This window comes from Indicator indicator, chromosome 4 (assembly GCF_027791375.1).
Source record: "Indicator indicator isolate 239-I01 chromosome 4, UM_Iind_1.1, whole genome shotgun sequence".
Taxonomy (NCBI): domain Eukaryota; kingdom Metazoa; phylum Chordata; class Aves; order Piciformes; family Indicatoridae; genus Indicator; species Indicator indicator.
Window position 1 is genome coordinate 44,105,693 of NC_072013.1, and position 22,216 is coordinate 44,127,908.

The 22,216-nt window shown below is 44.9% G+C and overlaps 1 protein-coding gene across 1 annotated transcript in view; it reads right to left on the reverse strand.

The window, feature by feature from the left end:
• Positions 1-2,836: 2,836 nt before the first annotated feature.
• The window catches only part of EGLN3 (egl-9 family hypoxia inducible factor 3), a 30,790-nt gene continuing 11,410 nt past the window's right edge, over positions 2,837-22,216 (reverse strand). Inside the window, exons 2-5 of the mRNA XM_054400560.1 lie at positions 9,950-10,069; positions 6,675-6,811; positions 5,517-5,590; positions 2,837-2,874 (exon numbers count right to left, since the gene is read on the reverse strand). Of these exons, the coding sequence (XP_054256535.1) occupies positions 2,837-2,874; positions 5,517-5,590; positions 6,675-6,811; positions 9,950-10,069 (369 nt within the window). The remainder of the gene's footprint in view (positions 2,875-5,516; positions 5,591-6,674; positions 6,812-9,949; positions 10,070-22,216) is intronic.

Genomic DNA, 22,216 nt, shown 5'->3' on the forward strand with positions numbered 1-22,216 from the left:
AGAGCACTTTGCAACAATTTCAGAGACAAGCAAGAGAAATCTGTATAGATAACAAAGCCTGTGGATTCCTACAGGACCAACACTCCTCCACCAAATAAATGACAGCATCTCCAAGGAGATCACCTCACTGATCTGGAAAAGGGGCAAAAGTCTGGAACAGAGGACTGAGAGTTGGGTTTCGAAATCCTGCGTCCTCAACTTTTTTTTGTACTTAATGATATGTGTTAATAAAGAAGTAACAATGCCACCACCTGCCACAGAATAATTACTCTCTACTATATGGGACCAGGAAGATACTGGCTAAAATTGTAAGTATTTATTTTATTTACAAGAAATGCATCTCTACGCTCCATGCTCCATCCACCACACATGTTGCTGACCACTGCTGAAGCCAGGTGGTAGCAACAGGAGTAACCAAAGTAACCTTTCCTTTTGAACCTTTATACAAACACCCTCCCCTTCCCACCCCAAAGATTTTTTTGTTGTTCTAGGCTCCACTGAGATGTGTACTAACATCTCTTTCTAGTGCATTTTTTAAGGTTACAGTTTCTAAAGGCTAAGCAAGACTTGCTCTGCTCTGTTTTAGCTGTCTTTGCCTCCTTTAAAATCATGTAGGAGTTGCAAATTTACACACCACGGTCAGCTTTGCCCAGCAAGACAACAGACTGGGTTCCACCCCCCTCAACTTTGTAAATAATAATCCTCTGGCACTCCTTTTCCAACACCACTCTTCTTCCAAAGGGTTACCTTTCACTCTCAGGGACAAGTCCTAATTCTTTCTCCTCCCCTATGAACATTGCAGGATGAGAATCTCAAGTTCTCCTCAAGTTTCCTTCAAGCCTATGCTGTGCTACTTAGAAGCAACCATAGTGGCATAATGTTTTCCCTAACATCAAAGGCCATACATGACAGTATTCATTTGTCTTTTTTCTAGTCTTGACTTACAAGACTATTTCCCCACAAGTGTTCCCTCATATTCCTCTCTTAAGGTGCACAGTGGTCAGGCTGAAACAAGTCCAGCACCTGGGAGAAGCCAGAGAGAATGAGGGGTTTCTCAGCACTAATGCATTTACATTCAGAATTCAAGGACAAGTTGAAGGATGCCCAGATTTTTTTGCTGTTTTTTGTTTGTGTTTTTTTTTTTTTTTAGGAGACAGAGCTGCTTAAAAAAAAAAAATACTCCATTGATATTACCTTTTTCAGTATCATTAAAGTTATTTCTTTCCACTCCTTTGCAGCTGTTATCCTTCTGTAACTGATGTTCAGCAGTGGTCATTGCATCTAAGCTTTTCATTCCCTAGCTCACGTGCAACAGAGCTGGTCCACAGACAGCCCAGCAAGGCACGGTGAGCTGGTGCAGGGGCCAGTGGTCCAGACAGACCACCTTCACCAGTGCAGGCAAGGTGGCACAGGAAAACATGGGACACTGATGAGGGCATCTATCTGGAACCTTCAGTAGGGGCTGACACACACACTGACAACACGAGACAAAAATGAATGCAAGTGAGTGTATTAGGTTAGGAACAGTTAGTGTGATTGATAAACACAATACTGCCAGCTCCCAGCTTCAGCAAGAGCTATTCTGAACTGCATAGTAAGTGCTGGTTGTAGAAGCTTAGGCAGATTGGAGATGGCTCACCAGTTACTCATTGAGTCTAGTATGTTTAAAAAAGAAAATAAAACAATGGAGAGAAAAAACCCAATAATGTGCTTTTTCCATTTGAATAACTGATGTCATGGCTTGGGCACAGCAGAAGTAGTTACCTGGCATAACAGATCAGTTGAAACATGCAAAGTTAAACAAATGTGTTCACTAAGGATAAGCAGCACAGAAATCAAGTCTAAGTTACCCATTATTTATCATACATTTGCCAAGACTTCCAGACATTCTCTTTTCCTTTCAAACTCGTTATCTGTGACATATTAAATGTGGTAGGTGGAGAAGTCACAAAAATAACAACTCTGTGTCTCATTGGCCTTTAGTGCCAATGCATGGTGGGCCATCAGCCCTCCAAGGTTGGGAGAAAACAGCTGCTTTACCAAACCATGAAGACAGAAAACACACCATCCATCCCACTCAGAACAGACAGGAAATGGTTTTACAAAGTTGTGGACAGATGCAGAACTACTTTATCCCCCCTCAGTCCTGGGACAGAAAGGGCAGTGCAACTGCACAGCTAGAATTTTACTTCTGACAAGCAAATGAAATCCAGGAAATGTGATGGCTGTGTAGACAAAACTCTGTTTGGAAAGTCATGCTGCCAAAGGGCTGAGCCACTGTTCTGCACAGCAAAGTGATGAACAGTACATTAACCAGGCCCCTGTGGGACAGACCACAAGATGACACTCTAGAAAAATACAGTTTAATTTCACATCTCCAATATCTCTCCTTGTCCATTAGCAGTCTGCCACAGATTTTAAACTTGTAAAACTCTTTCCCATTGAACTAGATTCCCATTCCCCACCCCCATTAAAGTGCAAATAAGACTCAGATTCTTACCACTAGTTCCAATGATCATTATCTTGGTTACAAGAATGATCAAAAGCCAGTTGACTGAGCCTCTACCACTAGGTTTAGTGATACTCTTTTTTTTTTTTCCTTTTTTTCTTTTTTAACCCTGGTTACTTTTCCCAGCAAAGACAAATAGAAAAACAAGTGGTCCTTCTGCCAAATGCAGGTGTGACAGAAGGCTGCTTTAAGTACCATCAATATAAGATGCACATGTTAGACACAACCAGTGCGTTCTTGTGCATAGCAAGAATTTGTCCTTCTTTGCTGGAAATGGAAGTCATCTTTGGGGTCTTATTTCCTCACAAAGAGTTCAGGAACAGTTGATCAGTCTTCATTATGAGGCGCTTCTCTCTTCCTTGCATCTGCATTGAAAAGATAAAAAAAGAAGAGGCAGTTAAGACACAAGGTTCTGACAGCATTCAGCCAAAAACCTGGAAACAGAATCATAGAATGGTCTGGGTGGGAAGGGACCTCCAAAGGTCATCCAGTCCAACCCCTCTGCAGTCAGCAGGGGCATCCTCAACTAGATCAGGCTGCCCAGAGCCCTGGTTGAGCCTCACCTTGAATATCTCCAGGGAGGAGACCTCAACTACCTCCCTGGGCAACCTCTTCCAGTGTTCCACCACCCTCATGGTAAAGAACTTGATCCTGACATCCAATCTAAATCTAGTTTGAAGCCACTGCCTCTCGTTCCATCACCACAGGCCTTTGTAAACAGTCCCTCTCCAGCCTTCTTGTAAGCCCCCTTCAGATACTGGAGGGCTGCTATTAGCTCTCTCTGGAGCCTTCTCTTCTCCAGGCTGAACGACCCCAGCTCCCTCAGCCTGTCCTCATAGCAGAGGTGCTCCAACCCCCTGACCATTTTTGTGGCTCTCCTCTGGACCCTCTCCATCAGGTCCATGTCCTTCCTGTATTAGGGACTCTCGACCTGGATACAGTACTCCAGGTGAGGTCTCACCAGAGCAAAGTGGCAGAATCAGCTCTCTGGATCTGCTGGCAGCACATCTTTTGATGCAGCCAAGGATGCCATTGGCTTTGTGGGCTGCCAGCACACAGTCTGCTCATCTCCAATCAAGTTGTGTTGTTTTCAGTGGACAGCACCATTCCATTTCAGACTCATAACACAAAATCACTACCATGGACTGAAATGCTGTATGAATCCACAGCATGATAACAAGCTCATCACAGCAAAGTTCTGTATGTTTGTCCTGTTCAAATTGAAGATGATTCATGCAATATTTAAGCTGCCCAACATCACAGACTCCAAATCTGAGATACTTTTCCCCCATTCTTGGCTCCTTGCTCATGATCTCCCTTAAGAGTGAAGCCAGCATTTGCTCTGCATACCAGCTAGAGATGACAACAGTCTGTTCTGGAAAGCATTTGAATACAACCTTGCCCAGATGCATCCACAGCACACATTTAAAAAGACAGTGAGTGCTCTCCACACTGCATTTTGAGGAATTGCCTGAGCTAGTCCCTGAAGACCAGATCTTAAACAGCTTCAAAGAGCAAATCCTTGAGCATGTTTCCAAGTAGGGTGATGGAACACACCTGGGCAACTCAGTCCATTAATCATATGCCATTCCTACACTAGCAGGCTGTGTGGCTGTCATTACGTAAGCTGGGGTCACCTCTTCCCAGGCTTGCCTCTGGGCTGACTGTAAGCTACCTGTGAGACCCAGTTCATAGGATCACAGAATGTTAGGGGTTAGAAGGGACTGAAGATTATCAAGTCCAACCCCCTGCCAGAGCAGGACCATAGAATCTAGCACAGGTCACACAGGAATGCATCCAGATGGGTCTTGAAAGTCTCCAGAGAAGGAGACTCCACAACCCCCCTGGGCAGCCTGTTCCAGTGCTCTGTGACCCTCACAGTGAAGAACATGAAGTTCCTCCTCATGTTGCAGTGGAACCTCCTGTGCTTGCCCTATCCCAGGGTGCAACTGAGAAGAGCCTGTCCCCTCCCTCTTGACACCCAGCCCTCAGATATTTATAAACATTAATTAAATCCCCTCTTAGTCTTCTCTTCTCCAGACTGAACAGCCCCAGGGCTCTCAGCCTCTCCTCACAGGGCAGTGCTCCAGTCCCTCAATCATCCTGGTAGTTCTCTATTGGACTCTCTCCAGCAGATCCTTGTCCCTCTTGAACTGGGGAGCCCAAAACTGGATGCAATATTCCAGGTGAGGTCTCCCCAGGGCAGAGTAGAGGGGGAGGAGAACCTCCCTTGATCTGCTGGACACACTCCTCTTAATGTACCCCAGGATCCATTGGTCCTCTTGTCCACAAAGGCACATTGCTGCCCCATGGATAACTTGTTATCCACCAGCACTCCCAAGTCCTTCCTTCTCCACAGGGCTGCTCTCCAGCAGATCACCTCCTAACCTGTCCTGGTGCAGTTAAATGTAGGTAGGTCTTGAAGTGTACCTTGCAACTGCCTGCCAAATGATGCACTCATAAGATACACTTACAGGATGCACTTATATACACATATGTATATATATGTATTATAAATATGCCATCAAAGGGCCCCAACTGTCCTTCACTAGTACAGAGGACAGGTCCTATTCATCCTGAACATTTAGAGAACATGATTATGAAGCTATTTGTGTAAGTCTCAGGACTGCACTAAACAAAATTTGGAAGAGACAAAATACACTTCCCAAATAACAGAAGAAGAGCTTAGAGACTCCTAGTGAGTGGCACAGACACCCTGGGGTACAACAAAGTCTCCACAGCCATTTAGGAGAGAACTCAGAAACCATCTAAGCCATGTTCTCCATCACACTGATCAGGGATCCTGAGGCCAGGCCTGAAACTTCTTCTGCCCCAAGTTCTCCACTTAGCATAAAATAACTGACTAGTGATTAGAGATGAAAAAAAGCTTTCTAAACATAAATGTCACACCCAGATAGCTCCAGAGGTCTTCCCAGTCTGTCCGTGACTTTGGAAATACCCAAATGCATTAAACTGTTTCTGCTGAACACTTAGAGAAGAATCATACCGGTTAAGTTCCGGAACTTCTTTTTGGCTTCTGCTCTTTCTTCGGCATCAAAATACCACACAGTCATGGCATACCTACAAAAGAAAGGCAGCTTGGGTTTGCTTCAGCTTCTGCTATGACAATAGAGCCCTGAGGGGTTTATGCTCACAGAGAAAGCAAAAAAAAAAAAAAAAGAACTGGATTAGTAGATAAAAAATAGGATACAAATGACACAGAATCATAGAATGGTTTGGGTTGGAAGGGACATCCATAGGTCATCTAGTCCAACCCTCCCTGCACTGAGCAGGGGCATCCTCCATTAGATCAGGTTGCCCAGAGCCCTGTCAAGCCTCACCTTGAATATCTCCAAGGATGAGATCTCAACTACCTCCCTGGGCAACCTGGTCCAGTGTTTCACTACCCTCACGGTAAAGAACTTCCTCCTAACATCCATCCTAGATCTGGTCTTGTCTGAAACCATTGCCCCTCATCCTATCACTACAGACTTCTGTAAACAGTCCCTTTCCAGCCTTCTTGTTGCTCTAGACAATATATGAAGTGTGTATTCTATCAAGTAACTTAGAAACATAGGGGAGAATTTCTGCTGGGAGGCACAAGAGAGTGCACAGCCTCCGGTTACAGAGGGCAAAAGCAGCTTACAGACCTTTGCATGTTTTTCTGCTCTGGGGCACCTGCAGGCAGCTTAGAGGTTGCCCTGTATCACATCAGCTTTTTGTAGCCTGTTGACAGATGGTAGCCCCAAGAATCCCTATAGTGTTGCGAGGGCAAAAGTATAACCTAGCATCTCCCAGCTAAATAGCTCTGCCTGGCTTAGCAGATTTCTCCTGTCACTGGTAAAAGGACTTCTTTATTTTCTGACCACATAAGGAATTTTATCATTCAAACTTGCTCTTCCTCATTTGATGAGAGAATTCCCAGTGACTCAAACCCAGAAAAATCCACTCAAAACCTATCTTTTTTTTATGCATACCTGCATTTAAACAAACACCCAACGGCCATTAATTTTAGATACAAATATTGGTGGAAGAGATGCTTTGTTGGTTTGTTTTGTTTTGTTTTTTGGGTTTTTTTTTTTGTTTGTTTGTTTGTTTGGGTTTTTGTTTGTGGGTTGTTTTTTTTTTCCCCTGGCCAGACATCAATACTACATAAGTTACCTACCTGGTTGCATAAGAAGGCTGGACTTCATGGGGGTTCCTTCGGTCTGACCAAAAAAACAGCAATCGGTCAAAAATGGGCTCAACGTCTGCTATGTAGGACTTTCCTTCTGGGAATATCCGAAGAACTCCACCGTGCAGCTGAAAGAACAGGAAAGCTTGCTTTTACTCAAAGGAACACACCCATGCACTCATGCAAACAATGACTAGAATCAGTCAGGGTTGGAAGGAACCACAAGGATCATCCAGTTCCAACCCCCCTGCCATGGGCAGGGACACCTCACACTAGATCAGGCTGGCCAGAGCCTCATCCAGCCTGGCTGCAAACACCTCCAGGGATGGGGCCTCAACCACCTCCCTGGACAACCCATTCCAGGCTCTCACCACTCTCATGGGGAAGAACTTCTTCCTCATGTCCAGCCTGAATCTCCCCACTTCCAGCTTTGTTCCATTCCCCCTAGTCCTATCACTACCTGATATCCTAAAAAGTCCCTCCCCAGCTTTCTTGTAGCCCCCTTCAGATACTGGAAGGCCACAATAAGGTCACCTCGGAGCCTTCTCTTCTCCAGACTGAACAGCCCCAACTCTTTCAGTCTGTCCTCATAGGAGAGGAGCTCCAGCCCTCTGCTCATCCTCATGGCCCTTCTCTGGACACATTCCAGCATGTCCATATCCCTCTTGTAATAGGGGCTCCAGAACTGGATGCAGTACTCCAGGTGGGGTCTCACCAGAGCTGAGTAGAGGAGGAGAAACACCTCCCTTGACCTGCTGGCCACACTTCTCTTGATGCAGCCCAGGCTCTGGTTGGCTTTCTGGGCTGCAAGTGCACACTGCTGGCTCATGTTGAGATTCTCATCCACCAGCACCCCCAAGTCCCTTTCCTCAGGGCTGCTTTCTAGCCAGTCACTGCCCAGCCTGGATTTGTGCTTGGGATTGCCTCCACCCAGATGCAGGACCTTGCACTTTGTCTTCTTTCTACCTCCTCAGCACCCAACAAATGAGGAATAAGCATCTAACGATATAGCTACATAACCATACAGCAAATCTCTTGGCCACCTTGATTTTCCCAGTCTGCAATGTTTCAGCATAAGGATCTGGCTAAAGTAAACTGAGTTGGGTTGTTCAGTCTGGAGAAGAGGAGGATGAGGGGAGACCTCATGGCTCTCTTCAACTACCTGAAAGGAGGTTTGAGAGAGGAGGGGGCCAGCCTCTTCTCCTCGGTGTCAAGTGTTGTTCAGTCTGGATGCTAGGAAATATTTCTTCACAGAGAGGGTAATCAAATGTTGGAATGGTCTGCCCAGAGTAGTGGTGCAGTCATCATCCCTAAGGGTGATTAAGCAGTGTGTCAACCTGGCACTTAGGGACACGGTTTAGTGTTGACCCTTCAGTGCTGGGTCAAGGGTTGGACTGGATGAGCTTTGAGGTCTCTTCCAACTGAATGTTTTCTGTGATTCTGTAAACAAATCAAGACAAAGACAACACTGTCCCTGCAACAAACACAGGGCAGGTAAGACTGCTCCATCAGACAAACCTAGGAACAGACTCTCCTCCCAGCAATTGCTACATACTGCTCATGGCATTTCAGAGCCTGCATCTAATTACATAGAAGTTAACTTTTACACCCTGGGAGGAGTGAAGCCTCTTCTATCTCTGGGTTTGCAATAAACTTCTCATAAACACATGTATGTATGCATTATACCTCCCAGCCAGTCTTCTCCTTATTTATGACATAGCCTGGTTACTCTACTACACCATCTCTCTCTTTACATGTGTCATGAGTTTTAGGGAAAACATTTGGTGGCCTGCACATGCTGCAGAAACTTTGAGATGCAGATCAACTCTGCCTCCTTCTTGCTGCTGTTAGACTACTCTTTGGAAGCTTTTATGCTGCACCACAGAGTGCAGGGAAAATACTGTCAACCCAGACCTGACTTGACTTAGTACCTCCATGTGGCATGCAAACCTCAGTAAGAAACCATTAGGTCAGGTTTAAAGCAACATGGTTGCTTTCAAAGGCCAGCATGCTTACCTTGCATCTCCTCTGGCACCCATTTGAAGAAAATTTCCATCACACCCACACAATACTCTCCACTAGTGTCCTGGATTTCAGTTAGTTACCCTAGCGGCCACTTGGGTGCCTCCTCACTATTAGAACAGAAGTGCAGTGCACAAAACAGATTTGATACTTGCATTTCCCCCCACATGTCCTCCTTCATTTTACTCCATTGAGATGTTTCACTGTCCTGCTCTCCACACAGGAATGTGTTTCTCTCCAACAATGCATTTTTCAGTGGCACTGTCTCTAAAGCAATGTGCTCTTGTGGCCAAGAAGGCCTATGCCATTCTGGGGGGTATTAGAAGGGTTGTGGTTAGTAGGCCAAGAGAGGTTCTCCTCCCCCTCTACTATGCCCTTGTGAGGCCACATCTGGAATATTGTGTCTAGTTCTGGGTCCCATAGTTCAAGAAGGACCTCAGGAAACGTCTTGAAAGAGTCCAGCACAGAGCCACAAAAATGATTATGAGAGTGGAACATCTCCCTTAGGAAGAGAGACTGAAGGAGTTGGGGCTCTTCAGCTTGGAAAAGAGGAGACTGTGAATGGTTTGTGCTGCTACTGTTACCAACAGTGTAAAGAGACACCCTGCAATTTTACAAGTCCTTATTTTGTTTTAACTTGAAGGTATGTTAAGTTCAAGGATGACTTTTTTGCCTTGTAGTAAATAATACAGGCAGAAACAAGGGCATTGTCCTGTCAAGAGACTCACTGGTGCAGTCAGAGATGGAGAGGACACACCAAGCCATGTGCTCATTCCTCTTTCCTAAGCACCATCACTTCATAAAGAAGAAAGGCACATTGCCTCAACGTCTTCTGCAGGTTAGCCTGAAGAGACAGTGTCAAGAATGCTCAAGTCCCAAATTCTGGCTTTCATTTTATTCTGCTCCCAGAATCCACTTATTCCTCAGTGAGTTATGTTTTTCTTTGTAGTGCTTCATTGCTCTTTCCTCTAAACAAAGTCTCAGAGCCAGCAGCCCAGTGTTTATCTTTATTCTACAACAACAAAACAGTATGTGTGGGATGGGATAGAGAACTACCAAGTAAATAGTTTAGATCCTTACTTCCAAAGGTTGCCGTAAACACCAAGAAAACAAACGTGGAAATGAAGAACAGACCAGCTGCTCAGAAGTTCACCAGAGTGCACAGAAGCAAGTGACAGCTCCAAAGCTCTGTTTCTGAAGTAGTTTTCCCTTCATGTTCTGCCTCAATCCCGTGGCTTACTCACCTTGGAGTCCCAGTTCTTATTCAGGTAATAAATACAGGTGATGCAGCGCCCATCGCCGTTTGGATTGTCCACGTGACGAACGTAGCCGGTTCCATTGCCAGGATAGCAAGCCACCATAGCCTGAATCAAAGATAAAGATTGTAAAAAAAAAATTAATTCTACAAGATGCTCACCCTCAGTTTTTATTTGCTAAACATCCTCCCACCACCAGTTTGGCTCAGGGTTTTGTTTTTGTTTTGCTGGCTTTTTTTTCAGATGCTAAAGCCAAAACCCACAGCAGGCACCACCAGAATGCATCTTTGCACAAGCTTCTTTCACTGGATGAGTAAGCCAGAGTGACATTTCAAACTGGAAATAAATATAGAATCATAAAATAGAATCAGTCAGGGTTGGAAGGGACCACAAGGATCATCCAGTTCCAACCCCCCTGCCATGGGCAGGGACACCTCACACTACATCAGGCTGGCCAGAGCCTCATCCAGCCTGGCTGCAAACACCTCCAGGGATGGGGCCTCAACCACCTCCCTGGACAACCCATTCCAGGCTCTCACCACTCTCATGGGGAAGAACTTCTTCCTCATGTCCAGCCTGAATCTCCCCACTTCCAGCTTTATTCCATTCCCCCTAGTCCTGTCACTGCCTGATATCCTAAAAAGTCCCTCCCCAGCTTTCTTGTAGGTCCCCTTCAGATACTGGAAGGCCACAATAAGGTCTCCTTGGAGCCTTTTCTTCTCCAGACTGAACAGCCCCAACTCTTTCAGTCTGTCCTCATAGAAGAGGTGCTTCAGCTCTCTGATCATCCTCATGGCCCTCCTCTGGACACATTCCAGCATGTCCATATCCCTCTTGTAATAGGGGCTCCAGAACTGGATGCAGTGCTCCAGGTGGGGTCTCACCAGAGCTGAGTAGAGGGGGAGAATCACCTCCCTTGACCTGCTGGCCACACTTCTCTTGATGCAGCCCAGGCTCTGGTTGGCTTTCTGGGCTGCAAGTGCACATTGACAGCTCATGTTGAGTTTCAATACACACACTAAAGGAGTAAAAAGCAACAAAAAACCCAACCCTGTATTAAACTAAAAGACTGGTATGTATGGTACAAACTGAGTGTTCTCTACAAGCTACGTGACTTTGAGGCAGTTTTCAGCTCAAGTTTGCTTTAGTTTCTAAAGCTGAGCAGTCATTGCAAAACTGATTTTGCCAGTCATAGTGAAAACAGAAAACACCCCTACATCACCACCATTCACCTCTATTCATATCTTCCAGTCCCTCTCATATACCTCCCTGTGGCCCAATACAAAGTGAGGGTCTCCAGGAGGTGTGGGCAAAAGTCCACAGAACAAAGTCTGCAAAAATCTGCAACTCCTTTGTGCCATGTTTGCACGGGGCAGTGCTTGTTTGCTTACATGGAATGAGCCACAGACCTAACCAAACAGCTTGCAGAAGCCTGCTTCTCTCTTTGATCATCTCCAGGCTTGCTGATATCAATCACTTAATTCATGGTTTGTTTAAATTTCACCTTCAATGATGAGATAAGCCTAACATTAATTTCTCCAAACCACATGAAGTCAACGTGTCTTAAAAGGGTTTTAACAGCAAAAGTTTATTAAACCTGAGTTGAAACCATTAGCAGCCTAAACACAACGCAGAGAGGAGCAGGTGAGGCTGCTGGTGGAGTACCAGATCTTTGTCTAAGGTCAGTTCTTCACTATTGAAATTACTTGGTGGTGATGCTCATCATCTTCCACGGAGTTTACTCCACTAAAGCTGTGGCAACAGAAGTCTTGTTCCCACTCCTTTGACATCCCCTTTCACTGTTTGTTAATATTAGCAGCAAAAGTGATGGGAGATGATGGACCAAGTTCAGTTGAAAAATGGGATACAGTATCCAGATGTGGTTTCCCCAGGGATAAGGACAGGGCAATAAGGATTCTTCTCAGTCTACATGCAGTGCATCTGTGCCTATTGCCCTGGCTGCTGTTGTGCAGGGACATACTGTCTCATTGCCTATCAAGACCACCAGCTCACCAGCTACTTCCCAGCCTGCTGCAAGGGGCAACCCCTTCCCAGAGGCAGGATTTTGTTTGATCAGGTTTCTCCCACCCATCTGGGTTCCTTTCAGTGGCAGCCCTGCTCTCAAGTGCATCAACTGGTTACCCCCAAGTTTGGTGTCACTTCCAGACAAGCACACTCAGCCTTCTGCTTCTGGTTACTGATAAAGGTGGTTGACATGTCAGGTACCATGAGAGATCCCTGGGTGCTCCATTTGTTACCAGCCCTGTGATGGTTTGAAAGTGTCTTTTTAATTTTTCCTTGCAAAGTTCAGAACAGAGAAAGTGAAAGAATGTAAATAAGTCACTATTGGGTGTAAGAAAGCAAAATAACGATTGTTCTAAACACTTCCATTGGATAGACAGAAATGTTTAAGAACTATTACCCAAAACAAAGTAGGCATTCGGCACATTCTGCGTTCGGCAGTGGGGGCAGTTGCTGGGCTGTCTGGCTGCTGTTTCTTCTTCTCTTCTGGCTGAAGATAACACACACTGACCTTGGCAGCTAAGTTAACAACTTTCTGCTTAACTAACTCTGCTTTCTGTCCAAGGGGAGGTCTGGGGGGGGAAGCTCCTGGGAGAGGGAGGCCCCTTTGGGAAGGGTCCCCTTTGGGGGGGAGCAAAGGGAGATTGGTTGTGCTTTTCTGTTGATTATATATATTTGTAAACGTTGTGGATTTTATATATTTGCACATATTCATTGCATTTCATTGTAGATTTTAGACTCTGCTTGTAAATACAGCTTTCATTCGCTTCCAGACTGGGCTAGGCTGGTTATTGTCGGTGGGGAGGGAATTTCAGCTCACACTGACACACAGCCCCTAGGTATAACACCAGTGATTAATCATGATGCTCCAAGCCCAAGCATCTAAGCAGGTTTTTACCCATCCAGTTTTCCAGCCATCCAGACCACAACATCCTAACTTTGGGCACAGGAGTACTGTACATCACTGTCCCACAGAATGTAGATGTGATGGTGCACTCTTTGCATGACCTGTCCCAAATAATCTGTCAGGCACAGCTGATAGCACTGAAGATTGACAGCCCAGGCTTTACTAGGAGTAAATGAAATTTTTAGCTAGGAAGCCCCAGAGGTCTTGTTTTCTGCTAAAGCCATACTCTTCTCATAGGAGACACAACCCCTTAGAGTATAACATACACTGCTTTCATCACAAAGGTAATTTTACTGTGCCAACAAACACTGGCACAGAAGTTACTGCCAGCCAGTGCAGTGGATCCCTGGACTCTCTGCTACCAAGATCAGAAACCATTCACAGGAGTCAGCCAGCTAGGACAGAAGCACGTATACAGCTGTGAAAATACTGCTCTGCATTTCATGCATGAATTGACTTTCCTTCCTCCCCACAAGCAACATCAGAACAGTACCTGTGGGCAGCAGAAAGTCCCCAGAGGCTGCTCCTTGGCCCAATACCTCAGGCCACAGCTGTCTGGGCACTGTTGATTTCCAGGGACAGGAGCTTATGCCAAACCAGAGTGAACACCTCTAATTCCAAGTAATAAGCCCTCTTCCATCATGCCTGGCAGTTGGCTAGATGCCTTGCCATAGGTCCTGTCTGCTCTGTTGTCATTCTGCTGTTAAACAGCTCCACAGCTGAACTTACATTTCACTAACAACCTGATAACAGTGGTAAGGGCTGCACAGCCTAGCACTGGAAACAAGCCTGGTGGAAACTACAAGCCAACTGTACCTGCAATGTAGAAATGGTCTGAGGGAGCTGTACCCTCACTGATAACCCCTTCATGCATCTCCCCATCCCAGCTGCTACAGCAGCTCACACAGGTGCACCCTTCACCCATCCCATACACTGTGAGCTGGATTACATCAAATGATCCAAACAGTAGCCCTTTGCTAAACCTGATCCAGTACGCTGGGAAACATGACTCTGGGGACTGAGAGATCCAGCAGATGTGCAGAGAGAAGGGCCATGCCAGGAGAGACAGGGAAGCAGGGTGCTCACCTCTGCAGCAAGCACAGCTGCTGCTGAAGGATGCACACCTACAGCACAGCACAAGGACTGGCTCAGCAGAGCTCTGCTAATCATGCCAGAGGGATGATGCACAGTGGCAATAAAACTTTGCTGACTAGTAATATCTCATCTTTAAGTTGATGCACCACATAAAATTCTGGAGGCCTTAAAGAAGTCTCTCTTTGGAGAGCAGACATTACTCCAAGATTACTGAACTGCCTAAAAATCAATCCAATACTACTACTATTTTTTTTTTAATGCCACAATCAAAAAGCTGCTGTAGAATAACAGATTGCAGGCCAGATCCTTAAAGGGATTTAGGTGCTTTACTTACTACTGAAAGCTGGGCAGAAGGCCAGAGTTTTCCCTGGCCTCCTCCACATAATATGTTCTCTTAGCAAAACGTGTGCTTTGACTAGGACACATTGATGCATTATTTATTTATTTACAGCATGCACCTTTTGCAACTGCAACACACAGACTCCCTGAGGATGAAGAAGTAGAAGAATTCCCACAGAATCCAAAAACACTGGCCACACTCTACCTTATCTGTAAGAAAAGAGAAGGGGGGGGGGGAGGGGGGGGAGTTTCCTAGCAGCAGCAGCAACAAAAAGAAAAAAAAAAAAAACACCAAACAGAAATGAAACAACTTTTTTCCTGGCAGGGCAAATACTTGAATGAAACCTTAAACAATGAAGGGAAATCATTCTGGTCCTCCTAGAGCCTGTTGAAATGATACCAAGCTTTATCAGAGTACTAGCTGGAGCAGCTCCAGAGCAGATCAAGCTGGCCTCAGCAGGGATTCCAGCTGTTAGCACTACTTTTGGATTCATTGAAAGCAAACAAGAAACAGGAGATGAGATGCATCACCCGGACTTAATTTAGGTAATTGGTGAACTCTGGTGGTTGCCAGTTTAGTACTAGCACAGGCTAGCTTCAAAAAGCCAGAGGCCAGACCATAATAATCCAACCATTTACCAGATGAGCAAGTGGAGTGTCAATAAAACAGCATTTCCCATACTTTCAGCTACTGTGTCCAGAGAGGCACACTCCTTCGTTAACCAACTCCAAACCTAAACTAATTGTAACAGCAGCAATGAGCAGGAATGTACCTGACTTTATCTTTTTTTTTTTTTCCCAATACAATCAATTACAATGACTGCAGTTGCCTTAGTTTACAGTGTAAATTTCCCAGAGTTTGCTTTCAGTTAAAATAGAAAAGTTTATCTTAACAGCTGAACAGTGAAGATTCTGATACACAGGTGCATGTCTCTGCAGTGCCACACACACACACACGCCACAGTCTGAAGGCCAATGCTCTGGTGACCTAGTCCATAGTCATAACTAAAGCCTACAAAACTTGGAAAATGAAAAAACAAATCATCAAGACTGCAGTTTCTGCACTGTCATTTTCAGAGAGGTTAGGTTTCCCGAAAGGGTAAAACCCAACCACCAGCTAAACAAGCAGTAATTATCAGCTTTAGTAAGGAGCTGGCAATCATCATTAAACTGTGTCCCCCACAGAAACTTGAAAAAGTAAGATATTCATCATTCATTTCTTAAAAGTTACACTCAAGTCAGCCTGACAAATCTACAAGTCAATCTGTAAGACACCAGCAATCTTTGCAGGCAGACAAAAAAACCAAGGTTCCATAGAGAGGGTTTTTCCTTGCCTCCTAGTGCTTCTAGCAGGCAGAAAAACAAATTGCCTTAGCTGATAGCCAGGACTATGCTGTGAGGTATCATTATGCTGCATTTCATAAAATAAGCAGTGCTGCAGTGGACCAATACTTGGAACAAAATGCTTCAGAGAATACCTCAGCTAGAAGATGCTCAGAAGTGGAAACAAACATTGCTTTATAGGAAGTGGTGATGACAGCAGGTCAGGAGGAGAGGTTCTCCCCATCTGCTAGCACTAAGCCAAGGTCTCAGTGTACTCCTAGTGCAGGCTTTGGAGGTGGTATTGCAACCTTAGACTGATCCTGTATTTTCTTCTCAGAACTAGTATGACCTCTGCAACCAGCAGAGAAAACTCTGGCTTGCTAACTCTATCCTGCCAACACCAACAGCTCTCACAGATTAAACCAAGGACTCCACAATATGCTTTTCCATTTCCTGTACCAGATTTCTCCTCTATATTGTTAAACAACTGCTAATTCTGATCCTTAGTGTAGACCACATCTCCATACAGCTGGTACACCAGTTACTTGCAAAATCTGTTAGATGAAAGGTACTACATAGACACAAAGCAACATTGATACACAACATCACTATGATGGTTTGAGAAGGGCACCAGGCACCTCATGAAGGGCCTGGAACACATGACCTGTGAAGAGCACCTGAGGGAGCTGGGGTTGCTCAGGCTACAGAGGAGGAGGATGAGGGGAGACCTCATCTCTCTCCACAACTACCTGAAGGGAGGTTGGAGCGAGGAGAGGGCAGCCTCTTCTCCTTGGTAGCAAGTGACAGGACTAGAAGAAATGGTTTCAAACTGCACTAGGGGAGGTTCAGCCTGGATATTAGGAAATATTTCTTCACTGAAGGGGTTCTCAAACACTGGAATGGTCTGCCCAGGGCAGTGACGGAGTCACCATCCATGGGGGTGTTCAAGCAGTGCACAGACCTGGCACTTAGGGACATAGTTTAGTGTTGAGCCTTCAGTGCTGGGGCAAGGGTTGGACTGGGTGATCTTGGAGGTCTCTTCCAACTGGATGTATTCTGTTATCTAGAAAAGCAAGTTATTAAAAAGAATCAACAGTGCTATAGCCACTGAAGGTTTCAGATGATACATTTTTATTTGGCTTCACATTTGTAAATTTCCCAAGTTTCTGTCCAATAAGTAGTCATCAGTCCTGAACTTGCACTTGCAAATTTCCCAAATTCCAGTCCAATAGATGGTTCTCAGCCCTGAACTTGAGAACAACAGCAACAAAAAAAAAAAAAAAAAAATCACTTGACCCAACTTCAGGAAATGAGGACTACCAGGACTCACACAGGTCTGGGTGCTTATTGTACCCAACCTGACTTTAGTTCGTAGATGCACACAGCTTGTACATCCAGAAAGGGAAAGGCACGCAGCATGCTCTACATCAAAAGAATATGAGTAGCCTGACATACCATGATCAAAGAGAAGAGCTTCTGAGTCGAGGTTTGTCTGACATACAGGCACAACAGGGTGTTTCTTAAGTACTTTCTCGTTGAGCCCAAGTGTTTTCTCCCATGTTGCTTATAACAGTTAAGTATAAAATATTTATGAACATTATTAAATATTAGTTTGTTTGAATTCATGAAAGTTAAAAACACTCAGCTACTGTACTGAAGCATGAACTAGGAAAATTGGCCTCATTTAACACTGTAAAGATGGAACAGAGGGAAGAAAATTACGTTTAAAAAAATTACAATAAAATCAGAGACATTAGCTTCATGCCTGTTGGAAAGGGAATCACCAGTTCCAAGGGGAGGTGCTTCTTTCACTCATTGTGTCAGAGAGACAGTTTCAAACCATCACACTCATGCAAAACATGAAATGGGCTTCAGTGGCACTATTGCATGAGATACCAATACCTCATTTCCTCACCTACAACTTGATTATCAGTCTTCCATCAAACAGCTAAACCTGCCCACCTCCTCTTTGATCAGCTTCCTGCTCAGAGGTGGAGGCAAGAGAGGGGAAAAGTGTGAGGCAGGAGCCTATTTTCAGAAATTAAGAATCACTAGGGAAAGTGCTAGAATTTGTTAGGGCTAGACACCTGCATCTTTGCAATTTTCATCTTCATACAGAGGCCTAAACTGAATCCGTATGGAAGACCTCTGAAAAGCACAAAAGCCAATAGAAATAATAAAAACCCTGGAGCAATTACCTTCTTTCACAAAACACAAAGTAGATCAAACTCCACAAACTCAGCTGCTACAAATACAGTTTGGTGAATATACTTCCCTCATTAGCTTGCAGAGGTAGTCCAAAACAATGAAGGTATGCTGGATGCAGGTGACAAATGTATGCTGAAGAGCCAAATGAGCCATGGTAAACAAGATATTAAAAACTGACAGGACCCTGTATCTGTAGGTTACTCATCTCTGGAGCACTATATCTTGTAAACATGTAAGTCTCTCCAGATACTTTTGCTTCTTACTCTTACATCAGCAACCCTGAAAATTTCACAGGAAGAAAGAAGACCTTTCTATGGCCAGAGCCTATCACCACTACCTCTTTTTTAATTTATTTATTATTTTTCATGTAACTTCCTACTGTACAAAACTCCCTGTTTCTATGGACAGCATTTTGTCCAGGTGGCCTAGTACTTGCTTCTCCCTGGATGTATGCAATCTTGAATGTCAGATTCAGATATTCCATCTTCCAGGAACTGGAAATGTTATCTCTCCCTTTATACACCATTTGGTCTTTCATATGCACCATTGTAGCTTGATTATTATTTTCAGGTGCAAAAAGGCATATTTTGAAGAATTTTCCAAAGAACAGCCTGCAAGTAGGAACTGTGGGAAAGATTCCTGCTCTCATCTCTAGGGAAAAGATGCAAAGATACTGGTTTATCTTGGTTGACTATCCAAAAGACAATTATTACCTGATATTATTCTAATTACCATAAGATGGAAAACTGCTTCTGCTTACTTTATTTCTTCTAGAACTAAGGGTAGAAACAAAGAACTACCTATGAAAGCTCTGCTACTTATTATCTCTGTGCCACATAGCTGTTGATAACTGCCATGTTATGCAGTGGATATTCAAGGAGCCCTTAATAAGCTTTCAAATCGTGGGAGATCTGCCCATAAGGAAGCTAGATCACAGATTGATGCTGCTCTAAAAATGAGCTTCCCATTAAATGAATCTGTAACGAGGCTTAAGAAGTTTTTCTAATGACTGGCAACAAAACTTATCTCTTCATGGCCTGAATAGTCTATTAATGCAAAGGACAGCTTCAGATTGTGACTATTTTTCATTTCTCTTCTTAGCAGAACACACACTTAGAAATAAATCTGGATGCCCTCTGAGTCGAAGCTGGCTGCCAGGGCAGTGCCACTGTGAAGTGGGAAGGCATGGAACAGCCATGCCTTGTGTTGACAGCGACCATCCACAACTGCCAAGAGAATAGGCAGCATTTCCAAACCAAGCTTCAGTGACAATGGCGAGTTTTGCTGAGCTGCCCCCTTGCTGGATATCCCATAGGATCCTAAAATAAACAGGCAGTTTAGGAAACTGAGAGAAGACCTGAACAAGGAAGTTCTCTAGGTTTCTGAGCAGAGAAACCTGGCTTGTGTTCTCCTGGGCAAAAAAGAAAGCCAGGCATTCACCTTTCCCCCAGTCCCTGGGACTGTCCCTGCACTGCTTTTTGCCACACACACCTTTTTTTTTTTTTTTTTTTTTTTTTAAACAAAACTTCTTGCTTCAGACTACCACCTCTCTGTTCAGCCTCTGGGCATTGCCAGGAGAAAATAGAGTACTGAAATTTAAGGAAACAAATCTGATCACAACTGTCCTTGAATCGAGCATCTTTGTTTCTTCTAATAATTAAAAGGATTAACCTCCTTCCTTGTCTACATATTTCTGTAACGTGTGTCAATTCACACTTCTCCAGTTCCCCAGTGCTTCTCTCACCCTCTGCCACAGCAAAATCAGGTAAGATTTCTATTTAACACCCTCCTCTAACCTAAACCTACTTTTTTAAGATGCAACAGGATTCAGTCACCGTGCCTGGCACGCACATAGAAGCAGCAGAGCCCCAGCAAAGATTAGCTTGCTGTGAAGAGCAGACAGACCACCACGGCAGGACCTGAAATTTCAAAGGCTATTGCCAGTGAATTAGTTCACTCAAGGATATTCAGATTAAGCCTCCAATTAGCAGCTGTAAACATGCGCAGTGCACCCGCGTATCAATAAAAGCTGCTGCCGTTTAGAAAGACCTCCCGCCGCCGCTCCGCGGAGCCCTGGCTTCAGGCCAAGGAGATGATGGCTTAACGACAGTGCTACGTGCGGAGCGTGAGGCGATCGCCGATCAAACGCAAACTTTACTCCGGAGTACACTTCACGGAGACGCTGTGGAGGGAAGCAGGGGAAAACCCACGCTCGCCGCACACAGACGCTCAAGGCGCTTCTCTGTTCTGCTTCTTACTGGTCTTCCTGCCCCTCCAGCTGCACGCACACACAGGCTTATTTATTTCCCACACTTTGAGAAAAAAAAACCAACCCACACAAGTCTGTTTAATTGAATTTTAGGCTTCTTTTTACCTGTTCTTGAAGCCCTCTTTCATCACCCGGAAAATTCTTTCAGTCCCCTCCTCCCCCACAAGAGCCACCACTGGACTGCTCTGCACCGAGAGAAAGCAACCCAAGCAATCAATGCAGACAGAGAAAGCCTCCCTCGTAATGAGTCTCCGGGGGACACGGTGACAAGCACCACCCCCACAGAAAAGCGAATTCGTTAAGTAAGTGCAGGCTCATTAAGGAAATCTGTACGGACCCTGCTTGTATGTTCAAGATCTCAGCAGGAAATAAAGATATGGTAACCAGCGCTGACATCCTCTGTGGAATATCTTCATCTGTGTGGTAGAAAGATAATTTCATAGCTCCTTAAATATTCTAGCCTTTCATTCTTTGTCAATGCTTAAGACCCTTTCAGTTCTGCTACTAATCACCCAGGGGACTACACTTTTTTTTTTTCCTCCTGCAACATTTAAAGAACTATGTACTTTACTGTTGTGGGTGCATTAATAAAGGTCGTGCAAGACAGCCGTGACCCAGGCAAACTATCTTTTGCTGGTGTCACAGTTGCCCAATCTGGCCAACAACCCTTTTTTTTTAAACTATCATTCATTTATTTTTAGCCTGTGGGGCCAGGGCATGCAAGCAGCTCTGACCACAAGACTTTCACAGCACCCCTAACACTTCCCATTTCGCTTCGGAGGCTCACCGGGAGCAGCCACCGGCAGGCAGGATGTGATGAGCCATCACTTGGCAGCAGATGTGGCAAGAGGACAAGACACCACCCTGAAGCCGACGTGCCAAGGGCACGGGGAGGCCCCAGCCGTGCATCAGGATCCCTCCTCGGGGCTACTGCATGGGTGGCCTCGCACACTCCTGCCGCAGCCAAGGCAGCACCACACTGGGGAGATTATTTTTTTTTTACGTTGTCCCATTTGGCTCAGTGGAGGTCTCTCTCTGCTGCCAGAGTGGAAAGCAGGGTTCAGACTAATGCTGTCACACTTGGCAGGCACCCCAAATATGCCTCAAGGGTCCTCCCAAAACTGTCAGAGCCGTCTGGGCTTCTGAGGTTCCTAAGACGTTAGTGCAATCCATAAACAGAGAGGTGAATGGTTGTTAAGTGTTCATTACCACCGCAATAGCTCCAAGTTAAGGCTAATTGATGAGGCCAGTTATCTCCTATGTAAACTTTGGAAAAAACTTGTCTCACTCACACCCCCCACACCCCACCCCCATCTTTTGCTCCCCCTGACCCTTTCCAAGAGCCTTGCCTAGTTAACAGTACCTTTATCCCTGCATAGGATTTTGTGTAGAAATAAATACTTGTGGGTTAAACTCAGCAAAATTGCCCGTAATAAATTACCACCTGAAATGACTTCTGCTGTGCTTACACAACACGTGTACTCTTCACCTCCATGGCTTTGCCTGCACACGAAGTTGCACTGCTTTGACCACACGTGTGCATTACAAGAGTGTAATCTCTTGTGTGTGGGTGCAATTAAAGGGGATGACACAGCATCTTTCCATGCAGGAAGGGAAACAAGCTATTTGGATTCAAAGCAATCTTGCAATAATACCATTGTACACCTGTCCTATGGTTAGGCAATAAAATGTCTTAGTAAAAAAAACAAAAGAGAAAAGAAAAAAAGAAAAGAAAAATCCTAAGTGTTGCAGTGACTGCCCTGCCCACTACCTACAGAGTTGGTACTTGCACCAGTAAGGTGTGTAGACAGAAACTAGACAACTCTGAATGCTTGGACACGCACACACACACCACACACCACACTGAGCCCAGCCTTACATTTGCACATCTTAAAGGTATTCACAAAAGCTATCAACATAAACAGGGAAGAAGCTTGGTCCTAAGCTCAGCTGTGTGGCAAAATCAGACTCTGGATTTGATCACGGGCTGCTAAATTCCTACTTCTCCTTTTCCACTGGTCAAGCCTCTCCCACGGATTTATGCTGCCACCAGCTGACAGAACAGACCAACCCTATATGCTAGCTGCCAGGC